Source organism: Prionailurus bengalensis, chromosome A1, assembly GCF_016509475.1.
Source record: "Prionailurus bengalensis isolate Pbe53 chromosome A1, Fcat_Pben_1.1_paternal_pri, whole genome shotgun sequence".
Classification (NCBI taxonomy): Eukaryota; Metazoa; Chordata; class Mammalia; order Carnivora; family Felidae; genus Prionailurus; species Prionailurus bengalensis.
In genome coordinates, this window is record NC_057343.1 from 158,226,128 (window position 1) to 158,249,637 (window position 23,510).

The 23,510-nt window shown below is 35.7% G+C and overlaps 1 protein-coding gene across 2 annotated transcripts in view; it reads left to right on the forward strand.

Moving 5' to 3' along the window:
• ARSK (arylsulfatase family member K) overlaps window positions 1–23,510 on the forward strand; it is a 46,539-nt gene that overhangs the window by 8,185 nt on the left and 14,844 nt on the right. For both annotated transcript variants that reach the window (XM_043593886.1, XM_043593892.1), the window contains exons 3-4: window positions 3,981–4,140; window positions 20,568–20,850. In XM_043593886.1, the coding sequence (XP_043449821.1) occupies window positions 3,981–4,140; window positions 20,568–20,850 (443 nt within the window). The remainder of the gene's footprint in view (window positions 1–3,980; window positions 4,141–20,567; window positions 20,851–23,510) is intronic.

Consider the following 23,510-nt stretch of genomic DNA (forward strand, 5'->3'; position numbering starts at 1 on the left):
ATCATAGTCTTTTATGTTTCTATTTGTTCCATCTTTTTAGATTCCACATATATGTAAGATCATACACTACTTGTTTTTCTCTGTATGACTTCTTTCACTTAACACAATGAACTAAAGTTCCATCTATGTTGTTGAAAAAGACAGTGTTTCTTTTTTTCATGACTAATATTTCTCTCTGTATATATGTAATATATATATATATACATATATATAAGGTAGATATAGATATAGATATAGATACATGGCATTTATGCATTCATCTATCAATGGACACTTAGGTTGCTTCCATGTCTTGACTATTATGAATAGTGCTCCAATGAACATAGGGGTACAGACATCTTTTTGAGATAATGATTTTCTCCTTTGGGTATATACCTAGAAGTGGGGACTGCAGGGCTGTATGGTACTTCTAGTTCTAATGTTCTTGAGGAACCTCCATACTGTTTTCCACAGTGGCCTCATCAATTTACATTTCCAACAACATTGCACAGGGTTCTCTTGTCTCCACATCTTCACCATGACTTGTTATCTCTTGTTATTTTTGGCAGTCATTCTAACAGGGGTGAGGTAATACCTCATTGTGGTCTTGATTTGCATTTCCCTGATGATTACTGATACTGAGCCTATTTTCATGTAGCTGGTTGACCATTTCTAGGTCTTTGTAAAACTATTCATTTCCTCTGCCCATTTTTTAATCTATTTTTTTTTTTTTTTGCTATTCAGTTATATGAGTTCTTTTTATATTTTGGATATTAATTATCAGATCTATGATTTGCAAATATTTTCTCCCATTCCACAGATTGCCTTTTCATTTTGTTGATGGTTTCCTTTGCTGTGCAGAAGCTTTCAAGTTTAACATAGTTCCACTTGTTGATATTACCTGTTTTGCCTTTGCTTTTAGTGTGAAATGCAAAAAAATTATTGGCAATTCTGATGTCAAGGAGCTTGCCCCCTGTTTTCTTCTAGTAGTTTCGTGGTTTCAAGTCTTACTTTCAGTGTTTAATCCATTTTGAGTTTATTTTGTGTATGGCGTAAGACAAGGGTCCAATTTTCCCATCACAATTTATTGAAGAGATGGTCCTTTCCCTATTATATATTCTTGGCTCCTTTATTTTAAATTAATTGAATTATGTGGGTGGGCTTATTTCTGGGCTCTCTATTCTGTTTCATTGATCTGTGTGTCTGTTTTTATGCCAACATGTTTTTTTCATGGTTATACCTTTGTAATATAGTTTGAAATTGAGAACTGCAATCTTTCCAGCTTTAGTCTTCTTTCTCAAGATTTCTTTGGCTATTTAGTGTCTTATGTGGTTCCATACAAATTTTAGCATTGTTTATTCTACTTCTGGGAAAAATGCCATTGGAATTTTGATAAGGATTGCCTTGAATCTGTAGGTTGCATTGGGTGGTACAGACGTTTTAATAATATCAATTCTTCCTATCTGTGAGCACAGAACATCTTTCCATTTATTTGTGTCTTCAGTTTCTTTCATCAGTATCTTACAATTTTTAGGTTACAGATCTTTTCCTCCTTGGTTAAAGTTTTTCCAGGTAATGTATTCTTTTTGATGCAATTATACGTGGGATTGTTTTAACTTCTCTGATAGTCTATCATTAGTATATAGAAATGTAAGTGATTTTTGTATATTGATTTTGTATCCTGCAACTTTACTAAATGCATTGAATAGTTACAACAGTTTCTTGGTGGAATCTTTGGGGTTTTCTATATATACATATACATATACACACACATATATATATATATACATATATATATATATATATATATATATATATATATATATATATATCATCTGCAAATAGAGACTGTTTTACCTCTTACAGTTTGGATGCCTTCTATTTCTTCTTCTTGCCTAATCACTCTATCTAGGACTTCTACTATGTTGAATAAGAATTGTGAGAGTAGGCATCCTTGTCTTGTTTCTGATCTTAGAAGAAAAACTTTCAGCTTTTCACCACTAAATATAATGTTAGCTGTGGACTTGCCATACGTGGATTTTATTATATTGAGCTACGTTCATTCTATACCCAGTTTGTTGAGAGTTTTTATCATGAATGAATATTCAATTTTGTCAGATGCTTTCTCTGCATCTATTGAGATGAGCATATGATTTTTATCCTTCATTTTGTTAATGTGGTATATTATGTTGATTGATTTACAGATGTTGAATCATCTTTGCATCCCTGGAATAAATCCCAGTTGATCATGGCATATGGCCCTTCTAATGTATTGTTGAAATAAGTTTGCTGATATTTTGTAGATGATTTTACACTATGTTCATCAGGAATATTGGCCTGTCATTTTCTTCTTTTGTGGTGGCCTCCTCTGGTTTTGGTATCAGGGTAATGTTGGCATCATAAAATGAGTGTGGAAGTGTTTCTTCCTCTTCTCTTTTTTAGAAGAGTTTGGAGAAAGGGATTGGTATTAGTTCTTCTATAAATGTTTGGTAGAATTCACCAGTAAAGCTTTCTGGTCCTGGACTTTGTTGGGAGGCATTTGATTACTGATTCTGTCTCCTTATTCATAATTGGTCTGTTGGATTTTCTATATCTTCATGATTCAGTCTTGGTAGGTTGTATACTTATAGGAATATATCACTTCTAGGTCTTCCAATTTATTGGCATATAATTGTCTGTAGTGGCCTTATAATTGTTTATATTTCTGTGTCATCAGTTGTAACTTCTCTTTCATTTCTGATTGTATTCATTTCAGTCGTCTCTTTTCCTGGTAGGTCTAGCTAAATGTTTATCTTTTTGTTTAATCGATCTTTTGTTTATTGACCTAAATGTTTATCTTAATTTTATTGATCTTTTCCATTTCCTTTTTTAGTATCTATTTTATTTATCTTCACTCTAATCTCTGTTATTTCCTTTCTTCTAATGTTGGGCTTAGTTTGTTCTTTTTCTAGTTCCTAGAGATATAAAGTTAGGTTGTTTATTTGAGCTCTTTTTTCTTAATGTAGGTATTTAACTCCTACGAACTTCCCTCTTAGAATGCTTTTTCTGCATGCCATTAGTTTTGATATTTTGTTGCATTTTCATTTGTCTCAAGATATTGTTTAATTTCTCTTTTGATTTCTTCTTTGACCCATTGGTTGTTCAGTAGCATGTGGTTTAATCTTCACATATTTGTGAATTTTCTGATTTTCTTCTTATAAATGACTTCCAGTTTCATACCTTTGTGGTCAGAAAAGATGCTTGACATTTCACCTTCTAAATTTATTGACTTTTTTTGTGGTCTATCATATGATCTGTCCTAGAGAATGTTCCACATGCACTTAATAAGAGTGTATATTCTGTTGCTTTTAGATGGAATGTTCTGTAAATGTCTTTTAAGTCCATCTGGCCTAATGTGTAATTCTTAAGTCCAGTGCTACTTTATTGATTTTCTGCCTGCATGATCCATACATTGTTGAAACTGGTGCATTGAAGTCCCTGCTCTTATTGTATTGCTGCCTATTTCTCCCTGTAGGTCTGTTAATACTTGAAAAAGGATTTATTGGTTACAATCATAGTTGTAGAAATTAAGAACAAAGACATAGTACACTTAAATTTTTCATAGAAAGATAGTACATAGACAAGGATGTTGGAAAAAGATCTATACTTCAATTGACTGACTTGGAAAATAAATACTTAGTGATTACTTTTATGATTGAAAGAAGACTTTATAGTCCAACAGGCCTTATACATAATTCCAGCTGTATTTGCCTTAAACAACTTAACCTGTAAGCCTTAGACACTCACCTGTAAAATGGAAATAGTAACTCCTTGCAGAATTCTCCACTTGATAATATGAGGTAACAACCAGAGATGTTATGCAAAGCACCTAATACAGGTTATGTCTGACTCCACAGCATGAGCTCTAAAGTAGTAGATTCTTTCTCTTGCTATAATTGTCTTAATAATTAAAACAAATCAATAAGCTTTACACCAGTCCCAATTTCTTTGTTTCCCCCCAGCAATGTGGAGTGGCCTCTTCACTCACTTAACAGAATCATGGAATAACTTTAAGGGCCTAGATCCAAATTATACAACATGGATGGATATCATGCAGAAGCATGGCTACCGAACACAAAAGTTTGGAAAACTGGACTACACTTCAGGACATCACTCCATTAGGTAAAAAAATATATAACAAAATAATCTAATATGCTACCCTCTGCTATAGCACATACATGTACTCTTTTTTGACTTTCGTTTTCTATTTTTCTACAAAGGTGAAAGTAAATCTCTTAATCCCTTGATTGTGTTAATTTGGCTAATATTTCACCTTTCTTTAATCTTCTTAAAATATTAAGTTGCTAATACGCTAGTAATTTTGTTTTTCTTAAACATCAAAGGTCTTTAAAATTGTTTAGTCCAAAATTTATTCTGAGTTTTTGTTATACAATGTCTACTTTCTTATTCACTTTACATTCTTTTTTAAAGACCATAATCTTCTTGGTACTTGCTTTTGTCAGTTATCTCCAATGTCAGCCTATTATAACTTTTTTTTTTCCATTTTATTAAGTCCTCAAAAACCAGGTGGCCAAGCATAGTGGGTAAGAGCAGAGATCTGGAATCAGATTCCATACTTACAAATCTTGGTTTCTCTGTTTACTGCTGACCTCTAGTAGTACAATCTTGGGAACATTATCTAAGCTAACTTAACTTTAATTTCTTTATTGTGAGGATTAAATGGAATGAGATCTGCAGAAAAAAAAAAAAAGGCTAACACAGCAGATTTGAGATGGCTATCCTTAGAAAGGCCTGCTTCCAAGAATGGCCCTTGGCTTATATCTGGTAACTTGAATTTCAGGAGTATTCCCTCTATTCCCTGATAAAAAGTGACTTATTATGTACCTAGAGTGTAAAATGTGATTTGTGCTGAACACCTGCTTTCCCTCTGAGAGTCTGGGATTTTGGTATGTGGTAGGCAGAGGGTGATCGGCCTCAATAACAACTTGGGTACTAATGAGCTTCCCTGATAGACAACACTTCACATGCATTGTCATGTTTGATGCTGGATGAATTAAGTGTGCTCTTTGTGACTCTACTTGGAAACTTGTAAGTGGTTTGCTATGGACTTACCCTAAATACCTTTTCCCTTTGCTGATTTTGCTTTGTGTCCTTTCACTATAATAAATCATAGCCATGTGAACAACTACATGCTGAGTCCTGTGAATCCTCCTAGCGAACTTGGGTATGATCTTAGAGTCTTCCAACACTGTGACCCCTGGCATAAATACCTATTAAAGGCTTAGAGCAGTACCTCTTGCCTACCAGGTGCTAATTGAGGATTATGGCAGTGGTAGTAGTGATGATGATAATTCTAATGATTATGGTAAGAACCAGAAAATAAATTAAATAAAATAATAGTGAATGTAGTGAGGTAAATAGTGTTACCCAAAACTTCATGTCCCCCTGGAACTTCAGAATGTGACCTTATTTGGAAATAGATCCTGTTTACAGATGCAATTAATTAATGGTTCAAGATGAAGTCATCTTGAATTTAAAAGTGAGACCTACATCCAATGACTAGTGTTCTCATTAGAAAAGAAAAGGACATAAATACACACAGAAGGCAGTGTGAATGAAGATGGAAGCAGAGACTGGGATGATCACAGCTATAAACCACAGAAGAGGAAAAAAAAGGAATAATTCTTCCCAAGAGCCTTCAGAGGGAGCATGGCCCAGCCAATACCTTGATTTATGATTTTTAGCCTCTAGAACTGTGAGAAAATAAGTTTGTTGTTTTAAGCCACACTTTTTGCAGTAATTTGCTACTGCAGCCCTAGGAAACTAATACAATGAGTTTTGGGTAAACAGATACTAAAATAGAATAATCTGAGTATTATTAGTCTTGCTCTTCTGGGTAATGTCAAATTTCTTTCCTTTTCTGTCCTCCAAAATCTGAAAGATACCCATCCTGAAAACCCAGAAGGGACCCTCACATCTCCTCCCCACCTCTGTCTTGTAATCCATCACCAGATGTTGTCAGCTCTACTTCTAAAATAGATCTCCAGCTAATTCACTTACAATCTCTACCAAGCCACTAGCCTCTCCTGCCTAAAATATTGAAGTGGCCCTCTAACGTTTCCCCTATCTCACCCTTTTGTAGGCAGCCAGAGTGATCTTTTTAAAATAAACATCTGATCGAGTGACTTATCCGCTTAAAATCTTTCAGTGTTTTTTTTTTTCCCCCTCTGTAAGTAGGCTAAAATCCCAAATCCACAACATGGTTTGTAAGACCTTACATGATCCAGTCCCTGCATGCCTCCTGTCTCATTTCATACCTCATGCTCTCCTCCTCAGTATGCAGTTGCTCCTTCATTTCTTTCACGTGTCTTCACTAGCTCTGGACCACCGCACAAGTCTGTGCACAAAGCTCTTCCCCCACTCTGTCCAGTAATGCGGCAGAAGAAAAGGGTGGAAGCAGAGGTAAATGTAGTGGAAGGAGCACAGACTTTGAGTCCCACCAGAACTGTTAAACCTCCAACTTCCCTGCCTATCATCCTTGTGATCATGGGAGAGTTACTTGACTTCTCTAAGTGTCAGTGTGCTTCTCTGAAAACTGGAATTAATAATAAACACCTGAGTGCACCCCGCTGACTCGGTTGGTGGAGCATGTGACTCTTGATCTCATGGTCATGAGTTTGAGCCCCATGTTGGGTATAGAGATTACTAACAAACTTTTTTAAATCTTAAAAAAATAATAATACCTACCTCATTGGAAGATTAAGGTTTTAAATGAGTTAATATAAGAGATCATGTAAAAAGATTAAATAAGGCGGGGGGGGGGGGGGGTACCTGGGTGGCTCCGTCAGTTAAGCATCCAATTTTGGTCATAATCTCACTGTTCATGAGTTCTAGCCCCCACATCTGGCTCTGCACTGAGAACTTGAAGCCTGGAGCCTGCTTCGGATTCTCTGTCTCTCTCTCTCTTCCCCATCCCCTCTGTGTACACACATGCACATGCTCTCTGTCTCAAAAATAAATAAATAAAACATTAAAAAATTTTTAAAAAGATGCAATGAGGTAAAATGAAGTATTTAACAATGCCTGGCACAGAATAAGTGTTTAATCAAGAGGAAAATTATTATAAAAATGGCTTAACTAGAATTATAGTTTAATATTTACATAATGCCTTCTTTTTTCTAAAGTGTGTTGCACTGCTAATTATTTGGTGCAGTTTCACAAATTTCTTTTTAAAATTCTTCTAGTTTCTAGAAAGTAAGCTTAATCCAAAGTAAAATGTAACTATTCTTATTATCCTATCCTATCCTATTGTCCTCTTGTTTTCTCAGTTTCCTCAGCCAATCCCATAATAAAAAGAATCTAAGATTGAATGCCTCATACTCCCTGTAACTATCATTCTGTATGTGACACAGTTAAAATATGATTTTAATTTTACTCCTCAGTGGGATAATAAAGACCCTGTTTCTCTTTTTCATTGCTTTATTCCCACTGCCAATATGGTGCCAGTGCATTGTAGGCACAGAATTAATTGTTGAAATGAATGAGATAGAAAGTTACATTGATCTATCTATAGCTTATTATTTGATAAACATTGATGTTTTGTTTAAATTATGGTTTAAAATCAGTAAAAGGAGGGCGCCTGGGTGGCGCAGTCGGTTAAGCATCCGACTTCAGCCAGGTCACGATCTCACGGTCCGTGAGTTCGAGCCCCGCATCAGGCTCTGGGCTGATGGCTCAGAGCCTGGAGCCTGTTTCGGATTCTGTGTCTCCCTCTCTCTCTGCCCCTCTCCCGTTCATGCTCTGTCTCTCTCTGTCCCAAAAATAAAATAAACGTTGAAAAAAAAATTAAAAAAATAAAATAAAATAAAATAAAATCAGTAAAAGGAAAAGAGCCACTTCACCATTGATATTTAGGACATCAAAGATGGTTTCCAGTAAAATAATTGCTTGTAGCTAATTTTCATATCTCACCAGAGCTTAGAAAATTGAAATAACCTCTCAGGATTATTTGTGTTAGTGCTGTATGTACCCATACAGTCATTTCACTGACAGATAGGTCAAGGTAGCTGTTAATAGCGTATCTGCAAAAGTTATATGAATTATGCTACATTATCTTTTATATTTTCCATTCCATTTTAAAAATTGGTCTCAGAAAAAAAAGTCTCTCAATGTCAAATTTAATAGGGGTATTTACTATTTTGATAGACTGACTCTCAAAGTCAAAACTTGTTTTTATAACTCTGCTGCCTTTCCCACTGAAATTGGCCATTTTTTAACCTACTTGTATTTTCAGGCAGCATTACAAATTTCTTTAGTTTATTACTACAATATCCCATCTTTCTTTTTTAGGCATCAAGTAATACTTTCTTCTTGTATCAGTTTAGGAACACTAGTCCAGCTATGTGTCCCTTCTGTACATAATATACTACACCATCCTGGGATCTTTAAAGGCTTCACACTTGTATCTTCCAGACAACTGTTAAACAAGTAGTGGTGGTAGTACTCATTAAGATTCTACTTACTAATTATAAGACTTTATGCAAGTTATGTATCTCCTTAACACCCCTCACATTGTATGTATTATACCTATAATATGATTAAGTTCAAATATGCTGTATCTTATTAGCAACTGAACCGAAACATTTGTATTTAATTCATAGGGTGTTTTGGTAATTTTTACTATCAGGTAAAACTGTTTGCCAGTATATTCTCAATATCAAACACAGTGATTCTCAACCAAGGGCAGTTTTGACACCCCACTTTCCAAACAGAAATCAGGGTAGGGGCAGAGAGAGAGAATCCCATGCCCTGTCAGTGCAGAGCCCAGCATGGGGCTCGATCCCACAAACCATGAGATCATGATGTGAGTGAAACCGAGAGACAGATGCTTAACTAACTGAGCCACCCAGGAACCCCAGACTCTATTTTTAAATGATGGGAGTAGAGTAGTGATCAAAACACAAAAATCTCTAAACTCGTGGAACTTACATTCTAAAGGCATCACAAGACAATTTAAATAAGCTGCTGTTTTCTCTTTCCCAGCTAAAAGTTTAAAAGTTTAAAACCTAAAATCAAATCCTCTATTATCTTACTACTACTGAAATTTATCTACATTCTCAATTCATGTAACTTCATGTTTTTCTGAAGCCAAGTCAGAATAGGCAATTTTCACTCCTCTGAAACAAATGAAAAATAAAGTCCTACTTCCAAAATGAGAGACTTGCTTTGCAAAATTCTTAAGCTTGAACCTCTTGGCAGACAGCAAAGTGAAGCAAATCATGAGCTGATGACATCACCCTTCCTGTCCCCAGTTAGGCTTTCAGATCAGAAGCACAGACTTTCTCAACAGAATCAGAGCGACTAAGAAGGAAGAGATAGAACTCAGAATAGCAACTGTAGAGTCCTCTCTCAGCCCCTTTCAATTCTGTAGCCTAGTGGTAAGCATGTGTATATCTCATTCACATCCACTATTATTTTATAATCTAAGATCACATATATCTTTACATTGGTTTTTCTCCATATCAAAGAAGTGTTTTATTCTTATAACGGAGAAAGGGATCTATTCCTTTGGTCATCTTAGAAGCCTTTGTAGAACCCACACTACCACTACCACCATCTTATTATCTTTAATGAAATTTACTATCTAGAACACCTTGCATTATTCTGGATGCATTCCCAGATTAATTTATGATAATGGAAGAGTCTTCTTTTTTTTTTTTTAATTTTTTTTTTCAACGTTTATTTATTTTTGGGACAGAGAGAGACAGAGCATGAACGGGGGAGGGGCAGAGAGAGAGGGAGACACAGAATCGGAAACAGGCTCCAGGCTCTAAGCCATCAGCCCAGAGCCCAACGCGGGGCTCGAACTCACGGACCGCGAGATCGTGACCTGGCTGAAGTCGGACGCTTAACCGAGTGCGCCACCCAGGCGCCCCAATGGAAGAGTCTTCTGATGACTAACCGAGCTGAGGCAGCCCCTAGAGCTATCTTCAGAATGCTATCTACCATAATTCCTAGATCAGTTTCTTGAAACACTAGTGATACCTCTGAGCCTACAACTTCATTACTGTTCTTGGATTTTTTCCTATTTAATTACTAAATTTTAATGCACTATGTATTTAGCTGCCTGTAATGAAGTTTATATCTCCTACTTTGGCCAGCGTTAGCCATTTGTGGAAATTTATCTCAATCTATTTGAGAAGAGCCTAAAGCTCTCTAATAATGTGGAGATTTAACTTTTCAGTTTAACATTAGCATTAGCCAGATATGACCTAGCTGGAGAGACTCAAAATAAGGAGGTTAAAAAAAAAAAAAAAAAAAAAAAAAAGCCTAGATAACTAAAGTACAGGCAAAATATGTTGTCTTCTGTTTAAAAGAGGAAGTGATCACATTCAAATGTTTTTTTCAGGGGATGGGAATAAAGGCTGTAAAGTACTGTATTTAATTTATCTCTGAAATTGCAATTTATCTTACTATTGACTACAAAATTCTGTTTAGTTTAATTGGCAATACTTTTAATAGTGTATATGTGTATATAGACACACGCATACACACATAAACAGTATAGTTTTAATAGCATTTTAAATTTAATAAACTCATAGAAGTAGAACATTACTAGACTAAAATGGACAGGAGGGAGAAACTTCTGAACAAAGCCATCCAAGTAGGAAGGTACAAACCTTTTGGAGAACTTTGGATAAACCAGAATTCTTGCAGGGAAGCAATGAAAGGTAAGGCTTTCATATGTGAGAAAGGCTTCAGAAACAGGTTCAGGCAGCTGACAGAAAATAGCCTGCATGTTTCATCATCTGGTAAGCTAAATTTGAGAATCTCCATAAAGGTGTGGTTCTGTAAATAACAACAACAACACAACAACAACAACTATTTTGGAATGGTTCTGTTTTTTTTCTTTTCATTCTTGAACAGATTTTTTGCTTGCTGATCAAGTCCCATGATTATTTTACATGAATTTTTTTGGAGTTCATGTAATTTCTTTTTTTTTATTATTATTATTTTTTTAATGTTTATTTATTTTTGAGAGAGAGACAGAGCACAAGCAGGGGAGGGGCAGAAAGACAGGGAGACACTCTATCCGAAGCAGGCTCCAGGCTCTGAGCTGTCAGCACAGAGCCCGATTCAGAGCTCAAACTCATGAACCATGAGGTCATGACCTGAACCGAAGTCAGATGCTCAACTGACTGAACCATCCAGGTGCCTCTCATGTAATTTCTTTTTTTTTTTTTTTTTTAACATTTTTTAATTTTTATTTTTGGGACAGAGAGAGACAGAGCATGAACGGGGGAGGGGCAGAGAGAGAGGGAGACACAGAATCGGAAACAGGCTCCAGGCTCCGAGCCATCAGCCCAGAGCCTGACGCGGGGCTGGAACTCACGGACAGCGAGATCGTGACCTGGCTGAAGTCAGATGCTTAACCGACTGTGCCACCCAGGCGCCCCTCATGTAATTTCTTGATTGATCTAATTTGTCATCTGTTCCAAGTTTCCTTGTGTTCCTTTAAGTATTTCCATCCTTCCAGTTGTCTTTTATATTGTCTACACTCTGTTGTAGTTAGCCATGAAAAATAGAGAATTTATTGACTATTTAGTATTATTAGTATAAAATGTGTTTATAATAAAAACTGTAATTATGAAATTATTTAGAATATAAAGTACAGTATTATGTTAACATTATTAGATCAGTATTTCATGTTACATATAATAAATATTAATAAAAATAATATTATTTAGTGGCAAAAAAAATCTATAATTTTCATCTTATTTACAAATAGCTCTATGAATAAAAGATTAAGGAGCACTAGATACTTTGATTTCACCAAAAAAGTAAAATGGTTGGAATTAATAAAAGTAATCAATGAAAAAACATGCATATATTCAGCATTTAAATAACATATATTAAAAAGGAATGTTCCAACCTAAATTTGCCAGAGTTTATTCATTACACTAAAACAGACTGTTTTTTGAGTGTTTGTATATGTGAGGAAGATATATGACAGCCTTATAATAGTCCTTTAAGAGATGGTATGTGTATTTCTTACCAGTTTGAGAGAAGAACATTTAATGGAAAGGAATATGGATTTCTTTTTCTTTTACAGAATATGTTAGGCTGATACCAAAATTTGCAAGGGGATTATTCACAATTGTAATGTTTTCATTAAGGAGACTTATCTGAGATACATCTAGCTGTTTAAATCCCATCAGAAACAATAATTGTATGTGTGTGTGTGAGAGAGAGAGAAAGAGATCTCCATAGAACTCTTGAAGTCTGAGAGTTAATTATCTTAGGTAGCTGCAGGTTAGTCTAACCTCTCCAAATTCATCTTGAAGGAAAACAGTCATGTAATCAATTGTAGTGTGTCATATTTTTTCACATGTGATTGCTATGTTAATTAATCCCGTGCTACCTGCAGACGGACTGTATCCAGTGCTGCAGCATAATTTGGCATATTGGCACAGAAAACCTGCACAGCAATGGCACACATGTACATTTCTGCAAAAATTTGTTGGTATTGTGTTAGGGTTTTCTTTTTCTATGCATACTGGAGGATAGTTTATTGTTAAAAAGAATTAACCAAACTGCTAATTGGATAGTGCATTTAGCCGTCACCTTGTTTCTGGAACTGAACCAAGGTAGTCCATTGATGGGCTACTGAAGATACTATTTTGATTATCCTGTCTAAAAACTGAGAAGTTTTTGCATAAAAGAATTCTTAGACTGGTATGTAGAACAACACATCTCAAATTTTAATATGCATATAAATCACCTGGGCATCATGTTAAATATCCTTTTTGATTCATTGAGTCTGGGAGGGACGTGAAATTCTGCATCTGTATCAAGCTCCTAGGTGATGCTGATGCTGTTGGTCCATAGACCACTTTGGAGTAGTGAGGATATAAAGAACTGGACCTCAGGTAGAGGATGGACAAGTTATAACATATTGTGAATGCCTTTATCAGAAACATGATAATTTTGTGTCCCTTTGTCCACTCATGTGAGATTGAATGTGAAAAAAGCAAATAACATCTTACTGTTATGGCAGTAGTTTTGACCTCGTGGACCCCCCCGACAGCCCTTCAGGGTCTCTGGGATCTGCTAGGTCTCTGCAGGGTCTCTGGGATCAGCTGTAAATACCCTGTGGAAGAGATCCAGAACCATCTTGTTAAAACTGCACACCCCAACCACTACTTTTAAGAGCAAGAGACATAGCTGACTTTCCTAACAAAGAGAAACAGACAGAGAGTTAGGCAAAATGAGGAGACAGAGGAATATGTACCAAATGAAAGAACAGGACAAAAATCACAGCAAGAGAAACAAGAAACCTAAGTGAAACAGAGCTAAGTATTACACCTGATGGAGAATTTAAGGTAATGATCATAAAGATACTCACTGGACTTGAGAAAAGAGTAGAGGACGTGAGACCATTAAAAAATTCAAAATGATAAAAAAAAAAAATAACAAATCATGGGGCACCTGGGTGGCTCAGTCACTTGAGCATCCAACTTCGGCTTATGTCATCATCTCACGGTTTATGAGTTCAAGCCCTGTGTCAAGTTTGCTGCTGTCAATGCAGAGCCACTTTGGATCTTCTGTCTCCCTCTCTGCCCCTCCCTGACTCATGTGCACATGTGCACTTACATGCTCTCTATCTCAAAAATAAGCATAAAAAAAAAAGAATCAGAAATAAAGAACAAAATAATTCCAATTAAAAATACACTAGATGGGGACTCCTGGGTGGGTGTCGGTTGGGTGTCCCACTTTGGCTCAGGTCATGATCTAGCGGTTTGAGCCCCATGTTGAGCTCTGTGCTGACAGCTCAGAGCCTGGAGTCTGCTTCATATTCTCTCTCTCTCTCTCTCTCTCTCTCTCTCTCTGCACCTCCCTGCTCATGCTCTCTCTCTCTCAAAAATAAATAAAAATTTTAAAAAAATTAAAATACACTAGAGGGGGCACCTGAGTGGCTCAGTCGGTTAAGTGTCTGACTTTGGCTCAAGTCATGATCTCGTGGTTTGTGAGATCAAGCCCCATGCCAGGCTCTGCACTGACAGCACAGAGCCTGCTTGGGATTCTCTCTCTCTCTCTCTCTCTCTCTCTCTCTCTCTCTCTCTCTCCTTCTCCCCTTCTTTTGCACACACACTCTCTCAAAATAAATAAGTTAACTTAAAAAAATTTTAATACACTAGATGGAATAAATAGCAGGCTAGAAGAAGCAGAAGAACAAGTCAGCAACCTGGAGGATAGAGTAATGGAAAGTAATCAAGCTGAGCAGATGACAGAAAAAAAAAACTTATGCAAAATTAGAATAGACTTCGGGAACTCAGTGGCTCACTCAAGCATAATAATATTTGCATTATAGGGACCCAGAAAAGAATAGAGGAAAGGGGGAAGAAAATCTATTTGAAGAAATAATAGATGAAACTTCCCAGGAAGTAAATTCAGATCCAGGAGGCCCAGACATTCCCCCCCAAAAATCAACACCAAGACATACACTAATTAAAATGGCAAAAAGCAGTGATAAAGAAGTAATTTTAAAAGTAGCAAAAGAAAACAGTTACATCCAAGGGAAAACCCATAAGGCTCTTAGTGGATTTTTCCACAGAAACTTTGCAGAAGGGAGTGGCATGATACATTTAAAGTGCTGAAAGGAAAAAAATCTGCAGCCAAGAATCCTCTATTCAGCAAGCTATCATTCAGAATAGATGGAGACATAAAGAGTTTCCCAGACAAAAATTGAAGGAGTTCATTAGAGCACCTGGCTGACACCGTCAGTTAAGTGCCGACTCCTGATTTGATTCAGGTCATGATCTCAGGGCCATGGGATGGAGCCCCACATTGGGATCCTCACTGAGCATGAAGCCTCCTTAAGATTCTTTCTCTCTCCATCTCTCTCTTCCTTCTCTCTCTTTCTTCTCTCAAATTAAAAAATTAAAGGAGTTCATGACTAACCTAGCCCTACAAGAAATATTAAAGAGGACTCTTGAGTGGAGAGACCATGAATAGGAATATGAAAAGTGAGAAACACAGAGGTAGTAAAAATAAGTTTATATGAAAAAATCAGCCAAGGGACTCACAAAAGGAAATAAAGTATGACATCGTATACCTAAAATGTGGGAAGGAGAGGAGTAAAGAATGGGTTCAAACTTGAGCAACCATCAACTTAAGATAGACTGCTCTATGCAGAAGATGTTACATACAGGCTTAATAGAAACCACCAACAAAATGTAATAGAAATGTAAAAAATAAAGAGAAAGGAATCCAAATATATCACTAAAGAAAAGCCAACTTATGGTGACAAAAGAAAGCAAGGAAGAAAAGAACAGAGAAGATCCACAAACACAACACAAATAACAAAATGGCAATAAATAAAATAAATACAAAATAAATATATACATATCTAACAATAATTACTTTGAATGTAAATGGACTAAATTCTCCAATCAAAAGACACAGGGTGGTGGACCATCTAAATTCTGCTTACAAGAGACACACTTCATACCTAAAGACACTTGCAGCCTGAAAGTGAGGAGATGCAAAAACATTTATCATGCAAACAGGTGTCAAAAGAAAACCAGGGTTTCAATACTTAGACAAAATTGACTTAAAACCAAGAATGTAACAAGAGACAAAGGACACTATATAATCATCACAGAGACAATCCAAAAAGAAGATATAATTGTAAATATTTATGCACCCAACATGAAAGCACCCAAATACATAAAACAGTTAATAATAAGTACAAATGAACTAATCAATAATACAATAATAGTAGGGGACTTTAACACTCCACTTATATCAATGGACACATCATCTAAACAGATAATCAAAAAGGAAACAGTGGCTTTGAATGACAAACCAGATGGATTTAATAGATACATTAATAGATATGGATATATTCAGAACATTCCATCCCAGAAGAGCAGAATACACATTCTTTTCAAGTGTACATGGAACATTCTCCAGAATAGATCACATATTAGGTCACAAAATAAGTCTTGACAATTTCAAAAAGACTGAAGTCATACCACATATCTTTTCTTATCACAACACAATGAAATTAGAAATCAACTATAAGAGGGTTGCCTGGGTGGCTTAGTCGGTAAAGCATCTGACTTTGGTTCAGGTCACAAGATTCAGGTCAGCAGATTTTTTCCTTCCTGCAGTTTGTGGGTTCAAGCCCTGTATTGGGCTCTGTTTTGATAGCCTGGAGCCTGCTTCGGATTCTGTATCTCCCTGTCTCTCTTCCCCTCCCCCGCTCACTCTCTCTCAAAAATAAACAAACATTAAAAATAATTTTTTAAAAACACCAGAAAAAATCTGGAAAGAACACAAATACATGGAGGTTAAATAACATGCTACTAAACAATGAATGGGTCAACTAAGAAATCAAAGGGAAAATAAAAATACATGGAGACAAGTGAAAATGAAAACACAAGAGTCCAAAATTTTTGTGATGCGGAAAAAAATGGTTCTAAGAGAGAATTTTATAGCACTACAGGCCCACAAAAAGAAGCAAGAAAAATTTCAAATAAACAACTTGACCTTACACTTAAAGGAGATAGTAAAAGAAAAAGAAACAAAACCCAAAAGCAGCAGAAGGAAGGAACTAATAAAGATTAGAACAGAAATAAATGATATAGACACTGAAAAACAATAGAATAGATCAATGAAACCAGGAGCTGACCCTTTGATAACATCAACAAAATTGACAAACCTCTAGCCACACTCATCAAAAAAGAAAAGAGAGAGAGAAGGAGAGGACTCAAATAAACAAAAACAGAAACAAAAGATGAGAATTAACAACCAACATCACAGAAATACGAAGGACAATCAGAGAATATTTTGAAAAATTACATCCAAAAAACTGGGCAACCTAGAAGAAATGGATAAATTTCTAGAAACATACACTAAAACTGAAACCAGAGGAAATAGAAAATTTGAACAAACCAATTACCAGCAATGAAATTGAATCAAACAAAACAAAACAAAACAAAACAAAAAAAAACAAAAACCTCCCAATGAACAAAAGTCTAGGACCAGACATCTTCATAGGTGAATTCTACTGAACATTTAAAGAGTTAATACCAATTCTCAAACTTTTTCCAACAATAAGAAGTGGAAGTAAAATTTCCAAATTAATTCTATGAGGCCAGCATTACCCTGATAACCAAAACCATAGAAAGACACAACAACAACAACAAACTACAGGCCAATATCTCTGATTAATATAGATGTAAAAATCCTCAACAAAAAAAATTAGCAAACCAAATCCAACAATACATTTTAAAAAATAATTCACCACAATCAACTGAGATTTATTCAAGGATGTTTCAATATTTGCAAATCAGTCAACATGATACATCACACCAATAGGAGAAAGGACAAAAACCACGTGATCATTTTTAGTAGATGCAAAAAAAAGCACATAACAAAGTATGTCATCCATTCATTATTTTAAAAACCTTCAACAAAGTAGATTTAAAGGGAACACACTTCAACATAATAAATGCCTTATGTGAAAAACCCACAGCAAACATCATACTTAATGGTGAAAAACTAAGAGTTTTTCCTTTATGGTCAGGAACAAGACAGGGATATCCACTCTCACCACTGTTACTTAACTTAGTACTGGAAGTTCTAGCCCCAGCAGCCAGAAAAAAAAGAAAGGAATAAAAGGCATCCAAATTGGTAAAGAAGAAGAAAAATTTTCACTATTTGCAGATGACATGGTACTATATATAGAAAACTCCAAAGACTCCACCAAAAAACTACTAGAACTGATAAATGAATTCAGTAAGGTTGCAGGGTACAAAATCACTGTACAGAAATCCATTGCATTTCTATACACTAATAGTGAAGCAGGAAAAAGAGAAATTAAGAAAACAATCCCATTTACAGTTGCACCAAAAATAATAAAATTCCTAGGAATAAATGTAACTGAAGAGGTGAAAGACCTATATTCTGAAAACTATAAAACACTGATGAAAGAAATTGAAGGTGACAATGGTGAAAGAAATGGGATGACATTCCATGCTCATGGATTGGAACCACAGATATTATTAAAATATCTATACTACCCAAAGCAGTATACAGATTTAATACAATCCCTATCAAAATACCAACAGCATTTTTCACAGAGCTAGAACTATCAAAAAATTTGTATGGAACCACAAAAGACCCTGAATAGCCAAAGCAATCTTGGAAAAGAAAAACAAAACTGGAGGTATCATAATTGCAGACTTAGGTTACGTTACAAAGCTGTAGTAATCAAAATAATATGGTACTGGCACAAAAATAGACACATAGATCAACAGAATAGAAAGCCCAGAAATAGACCCACAATTTTTGATAAAGGATGCAAGAATATGCAATAAGAAAAAGGCAGTCTCTTTGACAAATGGTGCTGGGAAAAATGGACAGCTACATGCACAAGAATAATACTGGACCAATTTGTTACATCATACCCAAAAATAAACCCAAAATGGATCAAAGATCTAAATGTGAGACCTGAAACCATAAAAATCCTAGAAGACCGCACAGGCAATAATATCTCTGACATTGGCCATAAGAACATCTTTCTAGATATGTCTCCTGAGACAAGAGAAACAAAAGCAAAAATAAACTATTGGTACGGCATCAAAATAAACAGCTTCTCACAGCAAAAGAACAACCAACAAAAAACAACCTACTCAATGGGAGAAGATATTTGCAAATGACATATCCAAAATCTGTGGGTTAGTATCCATTTCTCCAAGAAGACATCCAGATGGCCAAACAGATGCATGAAAAGATGCTCATCATCACTCATCATCAGGGAAATGCAAATCAAAACCATAATGAGATATCACCTTACACCTGTCAGAATGGCTGAAATCAAAACACAAGAAACAAGTGTTGGTGAGGATGTGGAGAAATAGAAAACCTGGTGCACTGTTGATAGGAATGCAAACTGGTGTAGCCTCTGTGGAAGACAGTGTAGAGGTTCAAAAAGTTAAAAATGGAACCACCATATGATTTAGTAATCACACTACTGAGTATTTACCCAAAAACCAAAAAGCTAATTCAAAGGGAAACATGTACTCCTATGTTTATTGAAGCTTTGCAATAGTGAAATTATGGAAACAACCTAAGTGTCCATTGATAGATGAATGGATAAAAAGGAAGTGGTATATATATACAATGGAATATTATTCAGCCACAGAAAGGAATGAAATCTTGCCATTTGCAACAACATGGATGGAGCTAGAGAGTATAATGCTAAGCAAGATAAGCCCATCAGAAAAAGACAAATAGCCTATGATTTCACCCATATGTGGAATTTAAGAAACAAATCAACAAAGGGAAAAAAAGAGAGAGAGAGAGAGAGAGAGAGAGAGAGAGAGAGAGAGAGAGAGAGAAACAAAAAAGCAGACTGTTAACTATAGAGAACAAGCACACAGTTACCATACGGGAGGTGGGTAGGGAGATGGGTGAAATGGGTGAAGGGGATTAAAGAGTACACTGATCTTGATGAGCACTGAGTTATATATGGAAATGTTGAATCACTATATTATACACCTGAAACAAAATTGTATGTTAACTACACTGGAACAAAAATAAAAATAAAATCCTCTCTTCTTCTGACAGAAAAAAAGACAAAATGCTAGAAAATTTAGGAGAGATATTAGGAACTTGAAACATTTTTTTATTTTACTAAATATCTTATATGAAAAAGTAACCCTTCTATAAGTGAATGTTATCCCCTGGAGCTTTGCAATAAGGTTATCCTGGTTAAGGTCAGAGGTGAAACAGCTGGGCTGATGATGGGCTTTGGAGACTTTGGGGCTGGGGTTGAAAATGAGGAGTTACTTCAAATAAAGCAAAAATTGCTTGGGAGCTGATGGAAATGTTCTAAAATTATTGTTTGTGTGCCTGGCTGGCTAAGTCAGTACAGCATGTGACTCTTGATCTAGGGTTGTGAATTCAAGCCCCACACTTGGCATAGAAATTACTTTAAAAAATTGGATTGTTGTGGGGCACCTGGGTGGCTCAGTCGGTTAAGCATCAACTTCAGCTCAGGTCTTGGTATTACGGGTTCATGAGTTCAAGCCCTGCATCAGGCTCTGTGCTGACAGCTCAAAGACTGGAGCCTGCTTTGCATTCTGTGTCTCTTTCTGTCTCTCTGCCCGTTCCCCACTCATGCTCTGTCTCTCTCTGCCTCAAAAATAAATAAACACTAAAAAAAAAAAAAAAAAATTGGATTGTTGTGATGGTTGCATAACTTTGCAAATCTACTAAAAGTCAATTGTACACTTAAAATGAAAAAAAAAAAAAAAGAAAAAGTAACCCTTCTAAATAATCTATCTTAGTTTAAAGAACACACGGGTGAATATTTGCGTTTTGTCATTTTTTTTCCTGGTTTTTGTATTTGCAAGCCTCAGTAACCCTCTTAATGAGATTTAGTGTAGTGAGCCTGGTTCTTTACACGACTGAGTCTAAAAATTGTTTTCCATATTGATTTCTTATATTTATGTTTAGTCAGTTTTTTAAAATCTTTTTTAGTACCTTCTAACACACCTGTCTTTTGACCTCCTCAGCAATCGCGTTGAAGCATGGACAAGAGATGTTGCTTTCTTACTCAGACAAGAAGGCAGGCCTATGGTTAATCTTATCCCTAAAAAGACTAAAGTCAGAATAATGGAAGAAGACTGGAAGAATACAGACAGAGCAGTAAATTGGTTAAGAAAGGAAGCAAGTAATTACACTCAACCATTTGTTCTATACTTGGGATTAAATTTACCACATCCATATCCTTCACCATCGTCAGGAGAAAATTTTGGATCTTCAACATTTCACACATCTCTTTACTGGCTTAAAAAGGTAGGTACACTATTGTGTGCTCAAAAGTACAAGTTAACATTAGAAGCTGTATGTTATTGGTACTTGCCCAGGGTTTTTTTTTATTATCACTTTTAAAGAAAAATTTAAAAATTGTTTACTTTAGTAAATCAAACTTGACCAATAATTGGTTCACAAAAGCCAAAGGGACAATTTTACAGAAATAAATAAGTATTAAAACTCAGGAAACTACTTCTGAGTTGAACACATTTGCATATAATTTATCTGTAAAAAGAGAAACTAGGGGCATCTGGGTGGCTCAGTAGGTTGGGCATCTGACTTCTGCTCAGGTCAAGATCTTGCGGTGCATGAGTTTGAGCCCCAGTCAGGCCCTGTGCCGACAGCTGGGAGCCTGGAGCTTGCTTCAGATTCTGTGTCTCCCTCTTTCTCTCTGCCCCTCCCCCACTCATGCTCTGTCTCTGTCTCTGTCTCTCTCAAAAATAAAAATAAACATTAAAAAGAGAGAGAGAGAGAAAAACTAAAAGATACTCTCTTAAGAGTGCAGGCAGTCCTCACCTGCCACAGGTCAGGGTGGTAAAAGTGACCATGCAAGCTGAAACTGTACAAAGAGATCTCAATAATCAACTGAGAAAATGACTATTTTTCTAGGACTCCTAAATACATTTGTCAAAACATTAAACCTCTCTTCTTCTGGGTTATAAACATATAGGGAAATGGAAAAAAAAAAATAGTAACACTAATGTTTAATGCACTAATGTTTAATAACTAAAAACACTAGAAACTGAGAATTAAAGTATTTTGTGTCTTTGTAAAAAAAAACAAATCAGGAGTTTGAACAGTGCTTGCCTGCTCGTTGTATAACAAGACATGGAGCAAGCAGCTCTATGTCTTGGCAGATTGTCATATTCCTTTCTAAACATGGATCACCTTCCAACATTTTACCCTTTGCACTTTCAATGTCATGATAAATTTCTGAGAGCTCCTTTAAGGTACAGATTTTTGCTAGTGTCACTTTCCCTAGGACACGCTCATCCTTTTTTGCAACGGCCTTCCTCCTTTATATCCACCAGTGTGTCTTCGCCAAGCTCCTCTGGCTGCACAGCTAGAATGTATCAAATGGCAGCAGTGTCAGCATTCTCAGATTGGTTACTTTTTCTATAACTCTAATTAATGTTTGATTCAAATTTCACGTCTAGTGTTACCACTTTTTCATTTTTTTTTTTTTACTCTACATTTATCTTTTTTGGTAAGTCCCCTCTTTTGATTATCCATTTTTGCAAAACGTCACGTGGATTTATCGCTGGGAGGCAAGGAGGCAGCACAAGGATACACTTTGCTGAGGGTACATAACTGAAGAAAAGATATGCAGTGACCAATCACTGACAGACGCTTTTAAAAATGACCTGATTAGTCACTGATTTGATACACATCTGTAATTTACATAGTGATTTGTAGACTAAAGAGCTAGCAGTATTTGTGAAATTTTGCGCTTTATGCAGTATAATTACAGTTAATGTACTTTGGTAACTAAAATTTGAACTGTGTGTTGAGGGACTGGTATTCCTTAAACTGTGGTAACTGAAATCCATACACATCTGGACCATGCAAATGAGGACTACCTGTGTTATGAAACGTGTCAAGTTAAATTTAAGTTCGTACCTAATCAGGGGGTATCTGGGTGGCTTAGTCAGTTAAGAGTCTGACTCTTGATTTTGGCGTAGGTCATGATCCCAGGCTCATAGGATGGAGCCTCATGTCAGGCTTTGCACTGAGCATGGAGCCTGCTTAAGATTCTGTCTGTCCCTCTGCCCCTCCTGGCTCTCACTCTCTAAAATTAAAAAACAAAAACAAAATCTCTAATCAAAAATGCTAGGGGCACCTGCCTGGCTCAGTCAGTAGAGCATGTGACTCCTGATCTTGGTATTGTAAGTTCAAGTCCCACATTGGGTGTAGAGATTACTTAAAACTAAAATCTTTAAAAAAAAAAAAAAAGGGGGGGGGGAATGTTTAGTGAACCCTGTTTCAAAGGAAACAATATAAAATTTTTAGATACTTTATGTCTTCTGAAAAACTTGTATCTAGCTCTATCTTGAAAAATTTGTCTAGAATTAGTACTAGCCTAATGAACTGAATCAAATAACTTTTAAGTAAATTGCAAGTAGAAATTTGAGATTTTTTAGTTACATGACTAAAAAAAGACATGTATGACTTAAGGCTAGTCTTTTCACCAAAACTCTAAGCATTTATATGTATTAAAAAGTTGTATTTGTTTTTAGCAAACATTTGACTGTCTCACTCAATATTTGCATTTTTCTAGTGAACTGCTGGGAAAATGATCTAGATTCTCAGGTCGTTGATTCTGGAATTTTGAGTTGATCACACACTATGTTAAAAAGCTTGGATACTTTTTCTGGACTAGAATAATGCCTAATATAGTTCATGTTTATTATTGTCATGTATAATTATAAAATAATTTTTATAACTGTCTCACTATATATGCAAGTATCAGTATATACCTTTTGTTGTTACTATGAATATTAACAATTTGTTCCTAATTATGTATTTGATTTACTTTTACATAACTCATAATTATTCTCTTCTACTATCCTAAGTAATTAAGTCAGTCTAGTTCACCATACATACTTGTTGGAGGAGAAGAATATTACTACCTTGTTTTTCTC